Source organism: Parasteatoda tepidariorum, chromosome 2, assembly GCF_043381705.1.
Source record: "Parasteatoda tepidariorum isolate YZ-2023 chromosome 2, CAS_Ptep_4.0, whole genome shotgun sequence".
In the NCBI taxonomy this organism is placed as follows: domain Eukaryota; kingdom Metazoa; phylum Arthropoda; class Arachnida; order Araneae; family Theridiidae; genus Parasteatoda; species Parasteatoda tepidariorum.
The window spans coordinates 74560625-74577674 of NC_092205.1; the positions used below are offsets into that span (position 1 = coordinate 74560625).

The 17050-nt window shown below is 29.4% G+C and overlaps 1 protein-coding gene across 1 annotated transcript in view; it reads right to left on the bottom strand.

Annotated features, from left to right (window-relative positions):
- LOC107439142 (cilia- and flagella-associated protein 157-like) overlaps positions 1-17050 on the bottom strand; it is a 39083-nt gene that overhangs the window by 6578 nt on the left and 15455 nt on the right. The window contains exons 2-7 of the mRNA XM_016051631.4: positions 8235-8522; positions 6107-6378; positions 3242-3395; positions 2099-2360; positions 957-1082; positions 150-317 (exon numbers count right to left, since the gene is read on the bottom strand). Of these exons, the coding sequence (XP_015907117.1) occupies positions 150-317; positions 957-1082; positions 2099-2360; positions 3242-3395; positions 6107-6378; positions 8235-8494 (1242 nt within the window). The 5' untranslated portion in view covers positions 8495-8522. The remainder of the gene's footprint in view (positions 1-149; positions 318-956; positions 1083-2098; positions 2361-3241; positions 3396-6106; positions 6379-8234; positions 8523-17050) is intronic.

Here is a 17050-nt window from a genome sequence, read left to right on the forward strand (position 1 = left end):
GCTCATAATTCAAATATCTTTTATGAACTGCGAAAGCAGTTCCGGGGGTTGGTGAGCGCCAGCGAGCAGGGGGCGAAGCCTCCTAGTTATTTATATAATAACAACCGAAATCGTTCGCGAGTCGTTCGTGTTTGATTAAAATTACTTACCTGATCATCTTGTTTTAAAAGAAAATTTTCGGCAACTTTTGACATCGATGACATTTTTTCATGAGCTATTCTTTGTTTTTCTTCCTTTTCCTCCAGTAATGTAATATATTGCCTTTGATCAGATAATATTTCATTAAGCTCCTGTTTGTAGTCCAACATTCCGAAGCACTGAAAGTAAAATTTTACATTTGATACATACACTAAAGCACACTGTTTCAAGCACCCAATATTCAAATGTAAGAACATTTCTTTTTAAAATCGAAATATTTTTTGGCAAAGTTAATATATATGCTTACATATTATGTTATTTGTTATTTATTTTTTACTAAACTGCTATGAAAGTGAAACAGCAGCATCCTTCAAAAACTAAGGTTAACACTTGAAACAACATGAACTGTCATAACCAAGATAGAAATTACTAAATATACCATCTTAAATTTCAACTTTAAAATTTAATTAATTTCTGACAACTCATAAATAAATATTTTTTAGCACATTTACAATTTTTCACCGAATTTTTCTATTCCCTTACAAAAACTATTAGATACGATATAGTAATAAACCAACGTCTAAAATTCATTTTGATCATTTTATGGCAATACTATTTGAATATATCGTGTTTAACTCCAGCATTAGTATTTAATTACAGCACTAATAGAGCATAACCAGTATTTAGTAGTTGTTAAAAATAAACCACAGTGTGAAAATAGTAATAGCTGTGTTGGACGAAATGGTAAATGTTCATAAACGTATCCTTATCTATATTTACTGTTTTTTAAAAAATAATATACTTTTACTTCTACTTACTCTTGTCTCTAAGTCTTTTATCTGTTTTTTCAGATTTTGTAGTTCAATAAAGTTATTCTGTGTTGTAGAATTTACGTCCTTGTCCTTGCTATCTTTCTTCTGATAAGCAGTTTCGTTAGTTAATTCCTAATATGAATCAAAAGTATTATGATCTATTGTAAAACACAATTATATTAATGTTTTTCCTCCATTGGGAATTTAAGTAATTATTTACATTTTTGACCATAAAAAAGTACCAAACAGTAGTAGAAATATGCTGAAACTTCAACAAGGAAGCACTCGAATATAAAGTTTGATTTCAAATTTTTTTTCTTTTTTACTTCTTTCTCCCTTGGCTCCCTTTCTTTCGCCGACCTGAGACCAAACCCTGTCTTAAATAATGACTCGACACAGCTATTTGAAATAGTCAAATCTCGTAACCATAGTCCCCGCCAATGCTCCAGATGAATGTCTAGGGGAGTTCTCTGCATAGACGAAGTATACTTTTTTTTTCCTTTACAGCTGTTCTGTTTAAACTCGGCTCACCTCTAGAGGACATCCGATACGGTCTCTAAAAATTATCTTCCAAACTTTTGGAAATATTTAACACTAATAGACACGAGAACAACAATAACAATAACGTCATTGTGATGTTGCTGCCTTTTTGTTTTCAGTTGGTTCAGAACTATGATTAAACATTTTAATAACAATATCAGAATAGCAAATTTATAAACGTTAATATTCGTTTTAATGTTTTGTAGCTAATAACAACAGTTAAAGCACTTAACTTCATGAACTGATCTTTTTGATTGTTATCGAATCTATGAAAGTTCTTGTCAAAAGAGTGTTCTGTATCTTCTTACTTGATAAATTTTGTGACATTTAGATAATTTTAAATCATAAAATTTCATGAATTGACACCAATTTGGACGTCTTTTCTTGAAATTTGAATTACTTGATATCATTTTCTCGCAAGAAGTTCATAAATGTTAAGGACACGAATAGCGGAATAAAATCAGTTAAAATTTAATTTTGAATTGGTTCAGTTTACCAATTATTTTTTTGAAATATAAAGCTGAAATATGCTGTTGAAATTTAAAAGAGCTAAGATTTATGATTGAAATATAAATAAGTATCTATGTTTGTTGAAAGGATTAAATTACCTGTTTGGTCTTTTTAACTTCTACCGACATTGCTTGAGCCAAAGAGTTGCTCACATTTAGCTCTCGTTTAAGAGATTGCGCCTTTTCTCGAAGTTCTTTGTTGTCGTCGTAAATTTTAAGAAGTAAAGAAGATGCTTGCTTGTATCGTGTTTCCAGTATGTAGAGTGTGCGTTGTTTGAGAGCGGCAACTTGTTGAGATTGTGAAAGTTGGCTTATTTGGTTTGACAATGCTTTGATGGGATCTCGCAATTCGTAGCAAATTCTGAAAAATTGGAAAAGGAAATAATTTATAAATGTTAACGAAGATCACAAATAATCTTTTAAGACTAAATTCTTGTTTTCTGTTCTTTAGCAGAAAGGCAGTGGCTTTATGTTAAAATGCAGAAAAATGCAGCATTTTAAAGCAAAAAAAAAAAAAAAAAAAAAAAAAAAAAAAAAATACAGAACTCCGTATTTCTTTCTGTGATAAGACACTTAATTTTAAACTAATGTTGCAAATTGATTTTTTTTAACCAATAAATATTAAAAAAAGACAACAATTGAGATTTGTAAACAATAAAATTGCCACGCAACTATTTTTAAGTCTTATTCAGTTTCCTATATTTTAATAAGAGTATTGCGAGCATAATGTTGAAAGTCATAAAAATTCAGCTTACCTGTTTCTGTCTAAACCTCTACTAGAATTTAAAATCTGTTTTCATATTTTGCATAATTACTTCACATATTGCAATAAAATGATTAATCACCTAAAATTCATGATTTAAAAAGAAAATTGTGGGAGGAAAATATCACAAATATTACAGCTACGGTTTTGTAAATAAAATAAATAATTATACAGAATTTTCAAACTTTTTATTTTGAACTTTTATTGTTGAATAAAATACCTAAATAAGATTATTTAAGAAGATAATTAGTTCATTAATTTTGATTCTTGAACCAAAGCTTGAGTTGTGGAAAGTTTTTAATGCCTTATATATAAACATTTGTTTCAAAGGGAAGAAAAAAGATATATTTGCAATATTTTATGGTTAAGAAACAACAGCGGTAATTAAATGATAGCTAACAAAACTTGTAAATAATCGTTAAAGTAAAATCGTTTTGTTACTAAATAAAATTATTATACTACCAGTAATTTATGCTTACTTTTCAAACTTTTCAATCATTTCAGATTTAGTCTCTTGAAGAGATTTATCATGGCGCTCATCCATCTCTGAAAGTTCTTTCTCGGCTTCGCTGATTTTACTTAATATTCGATCTCGTTCACTTTTCTTTCCTTCTAATATTAGAATTTTAGTTTCTGAAATTTATTGAACAAAATAGCTCATTTACAGTTTTAAATTGATTAGTTTATTTGACTTCAATTAAAAAGAAGAGACAAAAAAAAATTAGAGAAAAAAGCAGCCAATTTTAAATTATTAGTTCCGTACTTAAAATTTTCTCTTCCCATGGTGTTTACACCTGTCTTACTCTTTTTAATAGAGTTAATGTATCATTTGTAATTTTATTTTTTTCCGATTTTCATTAACAAATTAAAAATAAGAATTAAAAAAAAATATAACAATTTACCTTTCTTTATAATATTTTCAGGATTTTTTTGAAATTATTATTGAACCTACACGGAAAAAATTCTGGGAAAATCACCGTAATGAATAGTAATGAAATTTCTGATTTTTTTAAAAACACCCATAGTTCTGCCATTGTAAACCAAATTAAACTATTCATTTGGTAATTTTTCCATTTATGTGGGTTTATCGAAAATTCTGGTTTTAAATATTACAGTTCTTATTACCATAGATTTAGTAAAAAATATAAAACTGAAAAGTAAATTTAATAGAATAAATGATTTTTATGCTATGCTCTAAGGTATCACAATAAAATTACCAAATTTTCTAAATTTTATCACACATTATGAAACCATATTTTATTGTTAATTTTACNTCTCAGAGGGGTGGTCCGTGACTTCTTAAAAAATTTTAAAAGGGGTCCATTGTATCAAAAAGGTTAAGAAACGCTGCCATAGAGCAAGAAACAAGGTAAATTTTGTCGGTTTCTGGTAGTTTTGGTACTGATTTCTTTTCTCAGTGTATGTTAATGTTAATGTAATGTAATGTAGCTTGGTGAGCAATAAAACACAATTATCAATTTTCACTTGAAAGTGCATATATGATTTAACAAATGCGGATATCAATTAGAACTCAAAACAACTTAAGAACAGTATAAATATTAAATTTTGAACTGTTACCAGTATATAGTAACAGTATTATAAGACTTATAGTAACAGTATTACATAATATGTTAATAGAATATGATGTTTAAGTGCGACTGTTATCTGTGCTGTTTTTTAGGATTGCTACTTTTCGGGATTTATGAGCCAAATTTCCTCTTCTTAGGTTTTGGAAAGGAGAAAATTGGTTCGATCAAAGCCTTTAACATAGAATATACGGGAGCAGATTAGTATATCAAATTACATAACTAACCAATAATTACATCATTACTTGAATAACCAGAAGGCTCATCACTTTAGATGTTTTTCATGATTTTTAATTAAATACGGGAAATAATTCTCATTATAAGGATATTAAATCTCTTTAATTACTGAAATAGTTTAGCTTCCTTCCGATTGGTTCACCTGTACACTGAAGTGACAAAAGTCATTGGATAGCAATATGCAAATACATTTGCTTTACGATTGCTAAGGAACAATCACATTTTTTGGAATATATAATAATAGACATTGATTGAAGAAATGTAACTTAAGTACATATTTAGTAGAGACAATGAGCATTTATTATGCAAAATGATACAAATATCGCCACATTGATAAATAAGAAAATTAAAAGTAAAAAGATGATCCTTGTACGATTTCCAAACTACCACGAAAATTGAGCCTTCTTGCCACAATGAAACAGATATGAGAACCTTGGTAAGATGCGTGATTATATCGGACACTACTGGACATTATACTTTCGCAATTGTGGACATCTATTGAGACTGCTAAGCTGAATATTCCTGCAAGAGACTTTCAACTACTTGTTGAGTCCATGCTACATGAAGTTGCTGCTCTTCGTAGATCTAACGGAGGTCTGATACGATACTAAGATGTATTGAGAGGCATCTCATTACTTTAGTCATCTTACTTTTAAACGGAGTTTTTAGTTGTTGCAGTCTTTTTATAATCCTTACTCACAAAATGAGAAACTTCGTATTATGGGAAAGTAAGTCCGGAAATAGTTCTCAAGCCACCTTTCTATAGTTTAGGTGTAGTACAGTTAAAGTGTCTTCAAAATTAATCTGATCAGTAGTGAAAGTTTATATGTTGATCCTAAATTATACTTAGTTTTAGAAATTAAGTTAATGCAGAACCTGTGAGGGCTTAGAAAATTTTAAAATGAACTAAAGGGCCATTCAAATTTCACATCAGCATACTTTTTGAGATTTTGTCAAATTGCTTATTAGTTGAAAAATAGCTTATTTAGTTTTTGCTTTAACTTTTACTGTAGTAATCTAATTTTGGGATTAAATTCAAATAAAAGATGTGACTTTGAATAAAACAAAATTAACTTCGTAATTAATTTAAAAAAATTGAGTTGAATACTTTTTTGGAATCTGTATTCAAAACTCTTGATATCTGAAATACTACGAAGAAACTTATTTCTTGTTTCTTTCTTCCCCGCATTTAACTTTTATCCCGAATTTGAAATTTTTCAACGAGTAACTTTTTGTTAAATTTTAACTTTTATTTCCAAGAAAAGTTTCGAAATGAAACAATTTTAATATTATACGTAAGCTCTGCTCTTATCCCTCTTCCCCCTAATCAGCAAAAATAAGCAGATCCCCCCCCCAGTTAGCTCTTGATTAATATTTAAATGGCCCCATAAGATGTAATGACTTTATGAAACATAATAAATTTTGTAAGTTATATTTGAACTTACAACACTTATTTTTATAAGTAATATCCAAAAATACTACGAAATTTAAAATGAAAGTATATGATCGGCAATATCTTACGCAATATGACAATGTTCCTTATCAAGGCTTCTTCTTCCTTGGCTTGATTTCTCTTTCTTTGTCTTTCCTCTGAAAATACTTCTTCCTGTGTATCACCCATTTTGCTCTGTAGTTCCCTTTTCCTATCCTGTTTCTCCAGAATTTTGGAAACCGTTTTCTGGACGTTTCTCTTAGCAACTGAGACAATGTCTTCGTAGTCTTCTTGCTCCACTTCAGATTGAGATCGTGCAATTTTGACCTCCTCTGTTAGATTTACATAATGATCTTCTACTCTGTTTTAAAATAAGAATTTGGAGGAATGATGAATGGCTAATTTAATAAGCTAAGTACATCTTTAAATATGAAAATGACTGGGGTTCGTCAAATCTCCCTTGCTATTTCCATACACAAAAAATATTTTTAAATTATATCAAATTGTATTAATTGTATATATATATTACAGGGCTACATAGTACTTGCGGAGTAAATCCTATGCAGCCCTGTAATTTTGAACCGAATTCAGAAGATAAGGGAGCACCTGGATCAAGCATTGAGACAGACTAGCCCTCGTGCAAGACTTTTTGATATAACTAACCCGTATTTCCGTTACATTGGGAGGAAAATTGCGAAAACCTCTTATGATTAGCCCGGCGGTAAGTGTATTCTCACCCATGGTTTATGTCAGCACTGCGTTTGGTGCCAGCCGGGAGCAGAATTAGTATCGTCCAGCCACTGCTGGCATCCAAACCTGGGTCATGTCATTGGGAGGGAATGTTTTATTTAATGAGCTACCGAGACTCAATGTTCAAAGTTTTCAAAGCGTATGCTTCATCACCTTTGGAAATGTTTCAAGAATCATTGTAAAAAATAAACGAAAAACTATAAACATTAGGAATCGGCAATTGATTCTTAAACTTAGAAAAAATGAGAAGTTATTGAAATCTGTTAGAATCACTTGCGAAGAAAACAAGATTCAAAATATGTAGAACTTTTTTAGGTACCAAACGGTAGTGGGAGGCTGTAAAAAGTGAATAATAGAAACACATTTAAAGTTTATCCTGTTATTAAACTGGTTCTGATGCCTTTCATTTCGTCTTTTTTAATTGAATTTGATATCTACTTTTAACCTTCATAATGAACTTTAGTTTTTACTTCATTCTTAACAAGGATTTTAAAAATATGCATGGCAGACAACGATTGCAGAAAACCTTGCATCTGAGCTCCCTAAATAATAATAATGATAATGAAAATCAAAAATCGATTTTTGAAAAATGTTATTAAAATAATTATACGCAATATTACTTTAATAGCATTTTCAAAGATAGTAAAGTAATATAAAATAGTCATAAGTAAATCCGAAATCTCAACTGTTTTTTACCGTATGAGAACAAATTTTGCGCAAAAATTACGAAGAATATCCGTAATCAAACTGGCTTTTTTTACCGTAACAAAACAAGTTTTAAAAATAAATCTGTTGTTTCAACTGACTTTTACCACACAGGAACAATTCAGTGAAAGTTACGAAGTAAACCAGCCCTAGCACCAGATGTGAATATTTTGTGTTGGCATTATCTGCATCGACCAGTTCTCGCTAAGATTCAAACCTGGGCAAGATTCGAATCACAGAGGCGTGCACTCCGTCCTCTGAGTCACTGCTGTTCAAGTGTTTTATTATGAAGAAATTTCGATAGTTAAAATTTCAGTTCAATATTGTACCAGGTTGACAATAAAGATAAATCGCAGTTTTCGTATGCGATGTTCAAAACCATAAAGCAATTTCTAAAAATTAAAAGCAAATATAGAAAAGAATCGTAAAATGATTAGAGAAAGAGGTCGGTTATATTACAGAATGCAAAACTGCAAGGCAAAAATTAGCATTTCAACTGACTGTTTGAATCCGTTTGTGATAAGAGTGAAAAGCGGAGTAAAAGCTTTTTGTTAACAGAACTGCTTTAAACCATTAAATATACCGTGAAATTCCGAAAAAAACCAACGAATATTTTTTAAAGTGTGATTATTTTCGAAATTCAAAATGTTCAATTGTGAGATAAGTGGTATAATTAACATCACAAAAGGGGATTATTAAAATATTTCTTTTGTTGCTGATTTGAATTGCAAAACCACAAAAAAGAGAAAGAAAAGCTTTTACTGCTCAAGCTGCATCTCTAGTTCCTTCACTCGATTTTCGAGGATGTCTCTGGGATCTGATTCAACGGTCGTTGTCTCTTTCGTTAATTCATCTTGAGAAGAAGCTGTGCTCTTGGTCCTCCGGGAACCTTGCGTCGGTGGTCTCCTTAATCTCCGACGTTTCCCTTTCTCCAAAGAAGCCGCATCTTCTGGTCCTTCTCCATCTGCCTCCTGCAAACTGCTTCCCAACGTATCTGATCTCTTAGGGCGATTTTCATTCATTTCAAGAAATACTTATTGCAACAGAGCTCTAAAAGGAGACAAATGTGAACTTTATACAACTGAAATTAAAGAACTAAATAGTATATCATTGAGTTTGGCTGTATAGGGTTTTCTAGAAATACAATTATTGGCAAACGATAGAAGAACTCTCTACCTATGGCAAAACAAAGCATTCTTTCAGCATTAGCGTGTGGATAGTCATAGGATTAGGTTACGTTAGTTATACGTAAATTTCTAATAATATGTTAATTTCTGTCTTGATATTCAAACCATTAAAATTTTTTTAAGCTTGGAAGCTGCATGGAACTCAAAACTGCATTATACGTAGTGCTTAAAGAAAAGATCGTGGGAATTTTAAAACATATTTTTGACAATCTAAATGCGAAAAATATGATGCAGGGGGAAACATAGTAATACATTCCTATTCAAGGAAAGGAGGAAGGCTCTAGCTAGACATTTTAATCTTCTCTCCAGATGGCGTATTTGAGTGTTGCGATAGCGATTAAGAACAATTACTATTAAATACATTCATGCATAAAACAACTTCCAAACGCAATTTGATTTTGAAGTTTTTGTGAAATATGAGCAAGGAGCACAAATCTAAACTATTTTTATGAGTATCTAGTGATTTGCAATAAGACGCAACAAGTGTAATTGCAGTAAAAAGCATAAAAATGAAATAAAAATGAAGAAGTAAAAAACTGTTATAAGATTGCAACAAAAACTGAAGGATTGCAAAAGATATATTACTTATGATCAAAAGGCTCCCAAAATAATGGCATAAAAGAAAAGACAAGCTGCAATTTCAACCGTGGGAATACAAATCACTCACGTTGTACTATATCAAGAGAATGCGATGTTTGTGGTTCGTATTTGTTGAATGATTGGTCAAAAATTGACGAATAATTACTGCAGTATGAGAAAGTACTTTGTGATTCGAACATTAAAGTCACACTTTTCCTTCCAATTTAGGACCAACTGCTTCACGCACACGTCACACAACACTCAAGTACCAGCTTTTATTGACTATCTGACCAGTTGACTAATTAAAGAAAACAATCACCATTCACATGATTGTTGAGCTGTTTCAGTGTTAAAAGCATGGATCCGAACTTCTTTAGCAGTAATATTTTGTTTTAAAAAGGAATCTCTAGGGTCACTTGAACATGTCGTTGTTTTTGGAACGAGTTCAAAGTTTATCATTGTATGGTCTACCAGATCACTAATAATCTACGGTGGATTCTTAACCACTTTTCAAGTTCTTATAGCATGCTGTTTCAAACAACAACATTGGCATCAGAAGCCTTTTGATACATTTCAAAAGCTTTTGTAGCGAGAATTTCCTTGCAAAGACAACATCCGAGTTCTTTTCTCAATTACGTTTGCCACTTCAAAACATTAACGGAATAAAAGTTCTTCCTTTAATAAGAATTGATTTATTTTCGTTTAATAAATTAAATACACTCTTTACTGTTTCCAAATGTTTATAGAATTTTTAATTTAAAATGTATGATAAAAACTTGCAGACGATAAATATTTTAGATGTATTTTAAGATGAATTTTAAATGAAGCATTCCGGATACTTTTTGATCACAGCTGTGCTATTCATTTGTCTTAAGTTATTTTATTCGTTACCAACGTAACCTGACTTTTTTTTCTTTCTCTCTTGAATGCCACAACTTATTTCAGAGATATTTTCTTATCATCACTGTTCCACGAATAAATTCTCCTTTCTGAATTACTTCAGGCTGCAGTGAATAATAATAACAACAACTAAAAACTGAATTACATTCTTTTTTATCATTGAAAATTAGAAAAAAAATATCGATTTAATGTTTCGAAATATGAATGAAACTGGATATTCTTATTATTTTATTAAATTTATTTACTTAAATTTCATTTAGTTTGAAAACTGGAAAGGTCAGAAATGTAACAACTCTCATTTTTGACAATCCAGCTATCCTTGAGCCTTATTTCGTTATTTTTGACAGACATTTCGAATTGACAAAGAAAAGCTAACACTCAAATATATGACAAAACTGCTTCTCCTCTTGAATGTCAACTCTGTGCATTCAGGCCATTCTTTTTTTTTCTGATATGATTTTAGGACTATTCTTACTGTGGGATGGGATGGTTTAGATATTTGTGCTCTCAATTGTCGAGATTTTTTGGTTCAATTCACGGTAATGGCTAAGTACTAAAAGCTTTATGATGATTAATTCAATCGTGTAAATTGACATATTGCATGCAGCCAAATGCTTTTGGCGAAATTCGTATCAACAAACAAGTTTAGATATTTGTGCTCTCATTTATCGAGATTTTTTGGTTCAATTCATGGTAATGGCTAAGTACTAAAAGCTTTATGATAATTTTCGGATTAATTGTGCTAAACAAACATATTGTATGCAGCCAAATGCTTTTGGCAAAATTCGTATCCACAAACAAGTGACGAAAGTAATTTCCTTAATTTTACGATATGTTTTCTTGGAGCATTCCCAGGGAACGGATTTATCAATAATAAAGAAAATTTCGTGTTTATAATGTTGAAATAAATCGCCTCTAAATAAAGATTTAAAAAACTAATAGTTTAAAGACATTGTATTTTAGTTTTTCAAGAGAAGAAAGCGTTTTTATTATTATTTTGAAAGTAATTTTTAAGCATTTTTTGCAATCTTGAAGTTTATATAACTACATCGTGAGAATCTAAACTCGTTTAAGAAACACATTTGTTCGAGCACTTCAAGTAAAATAAATAAAAAAATGCATAATATTACCAACTTATTTCCAAATAAAAATAGTAATGGAAGAATTTGGTGAAAATAATTTTTTTTCAATGAAAACGACCTTAATGTAATGCAAATGAATAACGAAAATACTTAGCATAAGTATAGGAATAAATGACATTCCTCTTTTTATAATGATTGTTCTTCCACTGATTATAAAGGTCAAGAAGAAATAACTTATTTTCAATGAAATAAACGCTTTTAGTGTTAGTTTCGCGACTCTGGAGCTATTTCCATTTGGATTGTCTTATGGCTATCAACAATGGCCACTGAAAACTACTTCAGAAAGGGTCATGGATCAGTCATTGCGCGTAATGGTTTTTTAACCGACAGTTTAAGAACGCGGAACCGTTCTCGTGCATCGCCTTTAAAATTTAGGACTGAGATTTATGATTTAATGCTATTGATGAAATTGATAAGAATGAATTGTATTGAGAAATATCTTTGTTTCGGTTTACCGAGAAATTCTGAAAATTTCGTTTCTAAGTCAGATGCCTCTTTCTAAAAAGTTTTGTGCGAGATTTTTGCTGTTTCCTTAAAGCATAGCTTAAGTGAAACTTAAGAACGCTCTTTGACTTAAAAATTTAAAATTAATTTGTTTAAGAAGTTTACCGTTTTTTGTCATAAAAAGGAAAATTAATTGTTAATTTTCTTTTTTTAATTGTTTAATTTGAAAGTGCGATTTTTGAAGAATGTATACTTACATTTTTAAGGTGACATTCTATTTGTTCATGCATTTATAGCATGTCAACCAACTTTTGTATATGACTAGAGTATTATTTCAAAACTAGAGGGCTGCGCCCCCTGCTCGCTAATGCTCGCCAACACCCGAAAATTGCTACACAATCTTATATGGTTTGCTTCGCAAACCAAGCTCGCTTCGCTCGCTACTAACTTAGGTACATTGTAAATACACAAAAATCTAAGAATTCAAAACAATCATTCAAATCCATATAACAAAATTTTTTTTAAAAAAATTAAATCTTTTTAGTAAATACTAAGCCATTAAAATAAATTTGAATTCAAATAAATGACATGTAATTCGTAAAACCTATTAGAAATGTGCTATAGTATAAAATCTTAAAGCGTAACAGCACGACTGAGACTCATTTTTCAATGAATAACTAATAACAATAATAAAACAAATACATTCGTGATATAAATCAAAAATCGTCAAATAAATTCGTAATATATAAATTCGTGAAAAAAAAGCGCTTTCGACAAAGACTAAAATAGAGATCTATCGACAAAGACTACTCACTTCTGCCTAGCTTAAGGTTATTTCAGTTTCCGTTTTTAAAAGCGCTATAAATTTGAGCCACCTCAGCTAGATTTGGCATGTGACATTTTCAGCGGCAATCATTGGTCGATTTTCTAGCGTTGCCATTCGCGGAGTTGTAATGAGGCTTTTTTTTGTCGCCGTGTAAGAGAAATATATATATATATATAGATAAAGGGACTTCATATGCATTTTTTTCAAAATACATTTTCCAAGCTAGCACCCATAAGTTCTACTTATTCAACCCTTTTCAATTTTAAAGTATTATGGTAACTGTTATGTTTCTTTTCCAGAAAGTTTATTTATTTCATTTTTTTCTCTTTTTTTGCAAGTTGCAGATTAACTAAAAACACAAAGACGGAAATTGAAACTATCTTTTTTTCACTGCAGTTTAAATGTAAAATTAAAGGAATTTGTATAATAAAGGTTGCAACTGAGTATTTAAATAAGAAAAAAAAATTAAAAAAGAAAGAATAGGAAAAATCTTTATAAAAGCGAACATAAAATACTTTATCAAAAAAGTTATCTGGACTACTTTGCTCAAATTATGTAAACTATATTATTTTAACTAATTATAGCTATATTATTTAATCAATTGTAATTAAGGCTTTTCATTAATTTCTAAACTTCATAATATTTAAGGATTTAGGGAAAAATGAGTTCCTCTAATATGTTTAAATTTTTATAGTTCCAACTTGTAAAATCTTAATCTTTGTATCGAAGAGAACCTCTGATTTTCTGATAAACTTACTTTCTGGTTTTCATAACTTCTGATTTTGCACAGACGATTATAGTTTAATTCGCTACAAACAGTTTAAAGATATGTATTGCAAGCACGATATCAAGAAAATTTTTTCATATTATGCTTTACATTAAATAACTACTTATAATAAGCATAACACTTTGTATTTTATGTAATAGAATGAGATTACACCTGCTTGCAATTTATCAGTTGTCGCAAATATGAGATAAGCGTGTTTAATTCATATATACGTCCCTAGTTGGAATTTCAGCTCTGGTAATTGTGCTTATTCTCAGTTTTAAATTCACTCTCTCAACATTAGTATGTAACATTTTTTATTTTTATACAGATCATATGCAAATCGTTTGAGAGGTTTAGGTAATTAAAGGGAGTTTTCCTCATAATGCTGGCCTTAATGGTTTCATTAAGGATACTTGTGTATTCTTTTTGTGTTCGTACGATCCTGTTTAAATAAATCTCAATTTGAAATGGTCGTAAATACTCGATGTGATAAAAATGTGGATAAAAAGATAGAGGTACTTTCTAAAATTATAAGGAAACTTGATTTTAAAGAACATTTTTAACAAGAACATGCATCAATGTCTTTGTAATGCAATAATTGTTGAGTATGCTTATTCTGATGTGATTGACTGATAATCAGGAATTATTTTCTATGTTCCATTATAAATCTGATATTTTTAGATACATCGTTGCAATAGTGTAAAGAAGGACAATGGCATATTTAAAATCTCGAGTGACAGTGAGAAAGAAATAATAGGATTGACAAGGTTAGCCATGAAGATGCCTACCGAATACGTAATATTGCATCCATTGTTCAGACATTCGGAAGTTTTTAAAGTTTGAGTTTTAGAGCATTTTTTTTCCACCACGACATATAATCCCTATCATTTATATTCTCGAGAAAACGTGCTATTCCAATTGTAAATTTAGAATAATAAAAACTGTATACATTTTTTCTATCGAAGAAAATGGTATCTTGAACTTTCGTTACACTTAATTGTGGCCTATTTGAAACTTTTTTACTTTCGATGATCAAAGGGTCTTTGTGTTTGCAAGTACAAATTAAACAATGTCGACTGCCTTCGTGTTAAGCGTTAATTTAATGCTGTGATGTGCTCAGAGAGTAGTTTAATAACTGAATCGACACATTGCATTCTATTTAGCAATGATTAAAAAAATAAAGTTGTTAAAACAATGAGGGATTTTTTACAAGTTAGAAATAATGAATAATATTTGTATGAGGAAAAAGTCGAAAGATCATTTCTTCACGTAATTTTTACTTAAATTTTTAAAAATTTATTCTCTTCAAAGCATCCTAAATCAAAATATTTTCCCTGCCTCTTTGAATAAAACTGTTTCTTTAAGTTAACTTAAAAAGAGTTTCTGTTAATTTTCACTTAAATAAATGAATGAATGAATGCATGAATGAATGAATGAATGAACGGATGAATGAATGAATGGATGAATGAATGAATGAGTAATGCAACACACTTTCTCATATCCAAACAGAGAATTCTGAATTTGGCCACATATTGTGTAGAGCACAAAAAATTTAAATAAATAAACAAATTTTTATTGGTTAAAACGCTGCTGATGAAATCCGAATTCTCTATGGTTCTTAAGAATACGGGATAAATTTAAAGAATGAAATTAAAACCAAATTGTAGGGTAAAAAATTATGAGTGAATATAGTATAGAAGGATGATTCAAAAGAAAAATAATTAAAAATAAGTTAATAGATATAAAATGAATAAATAAATAAAATAAATAAATAAATTAATAAAATAAGTAAATAAATTAATTAATACAATAAATAAATTAATTAATAAAATAAATAAATAAATTGATTAATAAATTGATTTAAAAATAAGTTGATAAAAATCCTTGAAAATGTGGTATGATTTTAACAGTCAAATTGTCAAAAATTTTCTGCGAAATAAAATTTTGTTTTGTATTTTTATTTAAATAGAGCAGGTTTTTTTTATAAGCTTTTCTTGAACAAAACATTTTTATAGGTATTTCTGATTCAGAGATGAATTTCTATTCGTTAACTTTAAAATTACTTTATAACTAACTACATACAACTAAATGAATTATATTTAATAAATAATAACTATATTTTTATATTTAATTGAATGAATAATTAATGATATAATATAACTTTTACTTAATGAATATTTTTATAACTAAACGAATAATTAATGAAATGAAATGCTTATTTGAGTATTATAATGAGCAGAAATAATTAAGCGAATATTATAATTAAATGAAATAATTTAAGGAGCTGAAAGTATTGAGTATTGAAGTGAAATAACTAAGCAGCAACGTGAAACATAATTGAAACATTTATTGGAAGAAGTAAATACAACTAGAATAATTTAGATTAATTTAACATAAATTTTTCTTCTCAGGCCGAAAGGAAAAGAAAAAAGATTTTCAATAGATTGCAGAATTTTAAAAATAGCTTAGGAGGAATACTTTTAGTTCAGGTATAATGGCATTTTTACAGAATAATAAAGCCTAAGGATATCCACTTTAGCTTGTTCATTAGCGCCTTTCAATCAATTAACCTTGTTTTCTTTAAATGCAGAAGTTCAATTGGCAAGAAAAAAAAGATGTCGGCAGCCAAGGAATAATTTGAACGTTATAATTAATCCTTGTTTTTCAATATTTCGTTAAATAAAATTCTAATTGTCTTGAGAATAGCATTAAATTAATCGGACTTAAAAATTAAATTAAAAAATTTTCTTAATTAGAACTATTATTAAGGTGATAGTAAATTTTTTTTAATCCAATTAATTAAGTTAATCCAATTAATTAATCCATTTACTTTAAAAAAACCAACAAAAAGAATATAAATCAATCTGAGGAAGAAAACGAAAAACTTCAAAATGTGCTTCTAATTTTTTTAAAACTGTGTTTCAACCATTCTTCACTTGAGAGGAGTGATATTCCCTTCAGTTAAATACAGAAGAACTCATAAACATCTGAATCCATGCATGGGCACGATAAGATTGTAAAGCGCACAGCACGCGTTTGAAATTTTAACTCTTGGAAAAAGATATATGACAGCATTGTCTGTTACTTGTTGCAACAGTAAAGAAAATGCTAAACATTTATGCAACCGCAAGCTCTTAATTTTATTCAATCCTTATTCGTAATCAGCCGTGCCCAATCCATCTTAGATCATAATCAAGAAAAGTCAAATTAGAATGTTCTTGTGAATGAAACATTTCTCCACACGACTCACTGATTCACTCTCTCTTTTAATCAGAATAACAGTTTTATCTCGGAATACACCCACCACTTTTCGATTTAAATTAAAGTTAGCTGATTCACAACAGTAAGCATTTACACCCACGTTGTTATTTATTACAATTGTGCACTTTTTTCGTTTTCACGTTAAAAAGAAAAATAAGTTAAAAGAAGATTTTTTTTGTGTAGAAAATTAGTTAGCCTCCTCCTTAAAAGCCTCCTTGTTAATAAATTCTTTTCATTGAAGCTTTAACGATATATTTATTAAAAACTTGTGACACTATTTTAGAATAAAAATATTTTTGAAGAAATGATATTTAGTATTTATTCAGCATTGAATTCTTTTACATAAGCTTTGATCAAATTTAATGAGTTTGATATCAGATTTAATTATTTCAATACCATCAACACTTTCCTAACATAACATTTTCAATATCACACTTAACTTTTTCATTAAATAACACTTTCAATATCAC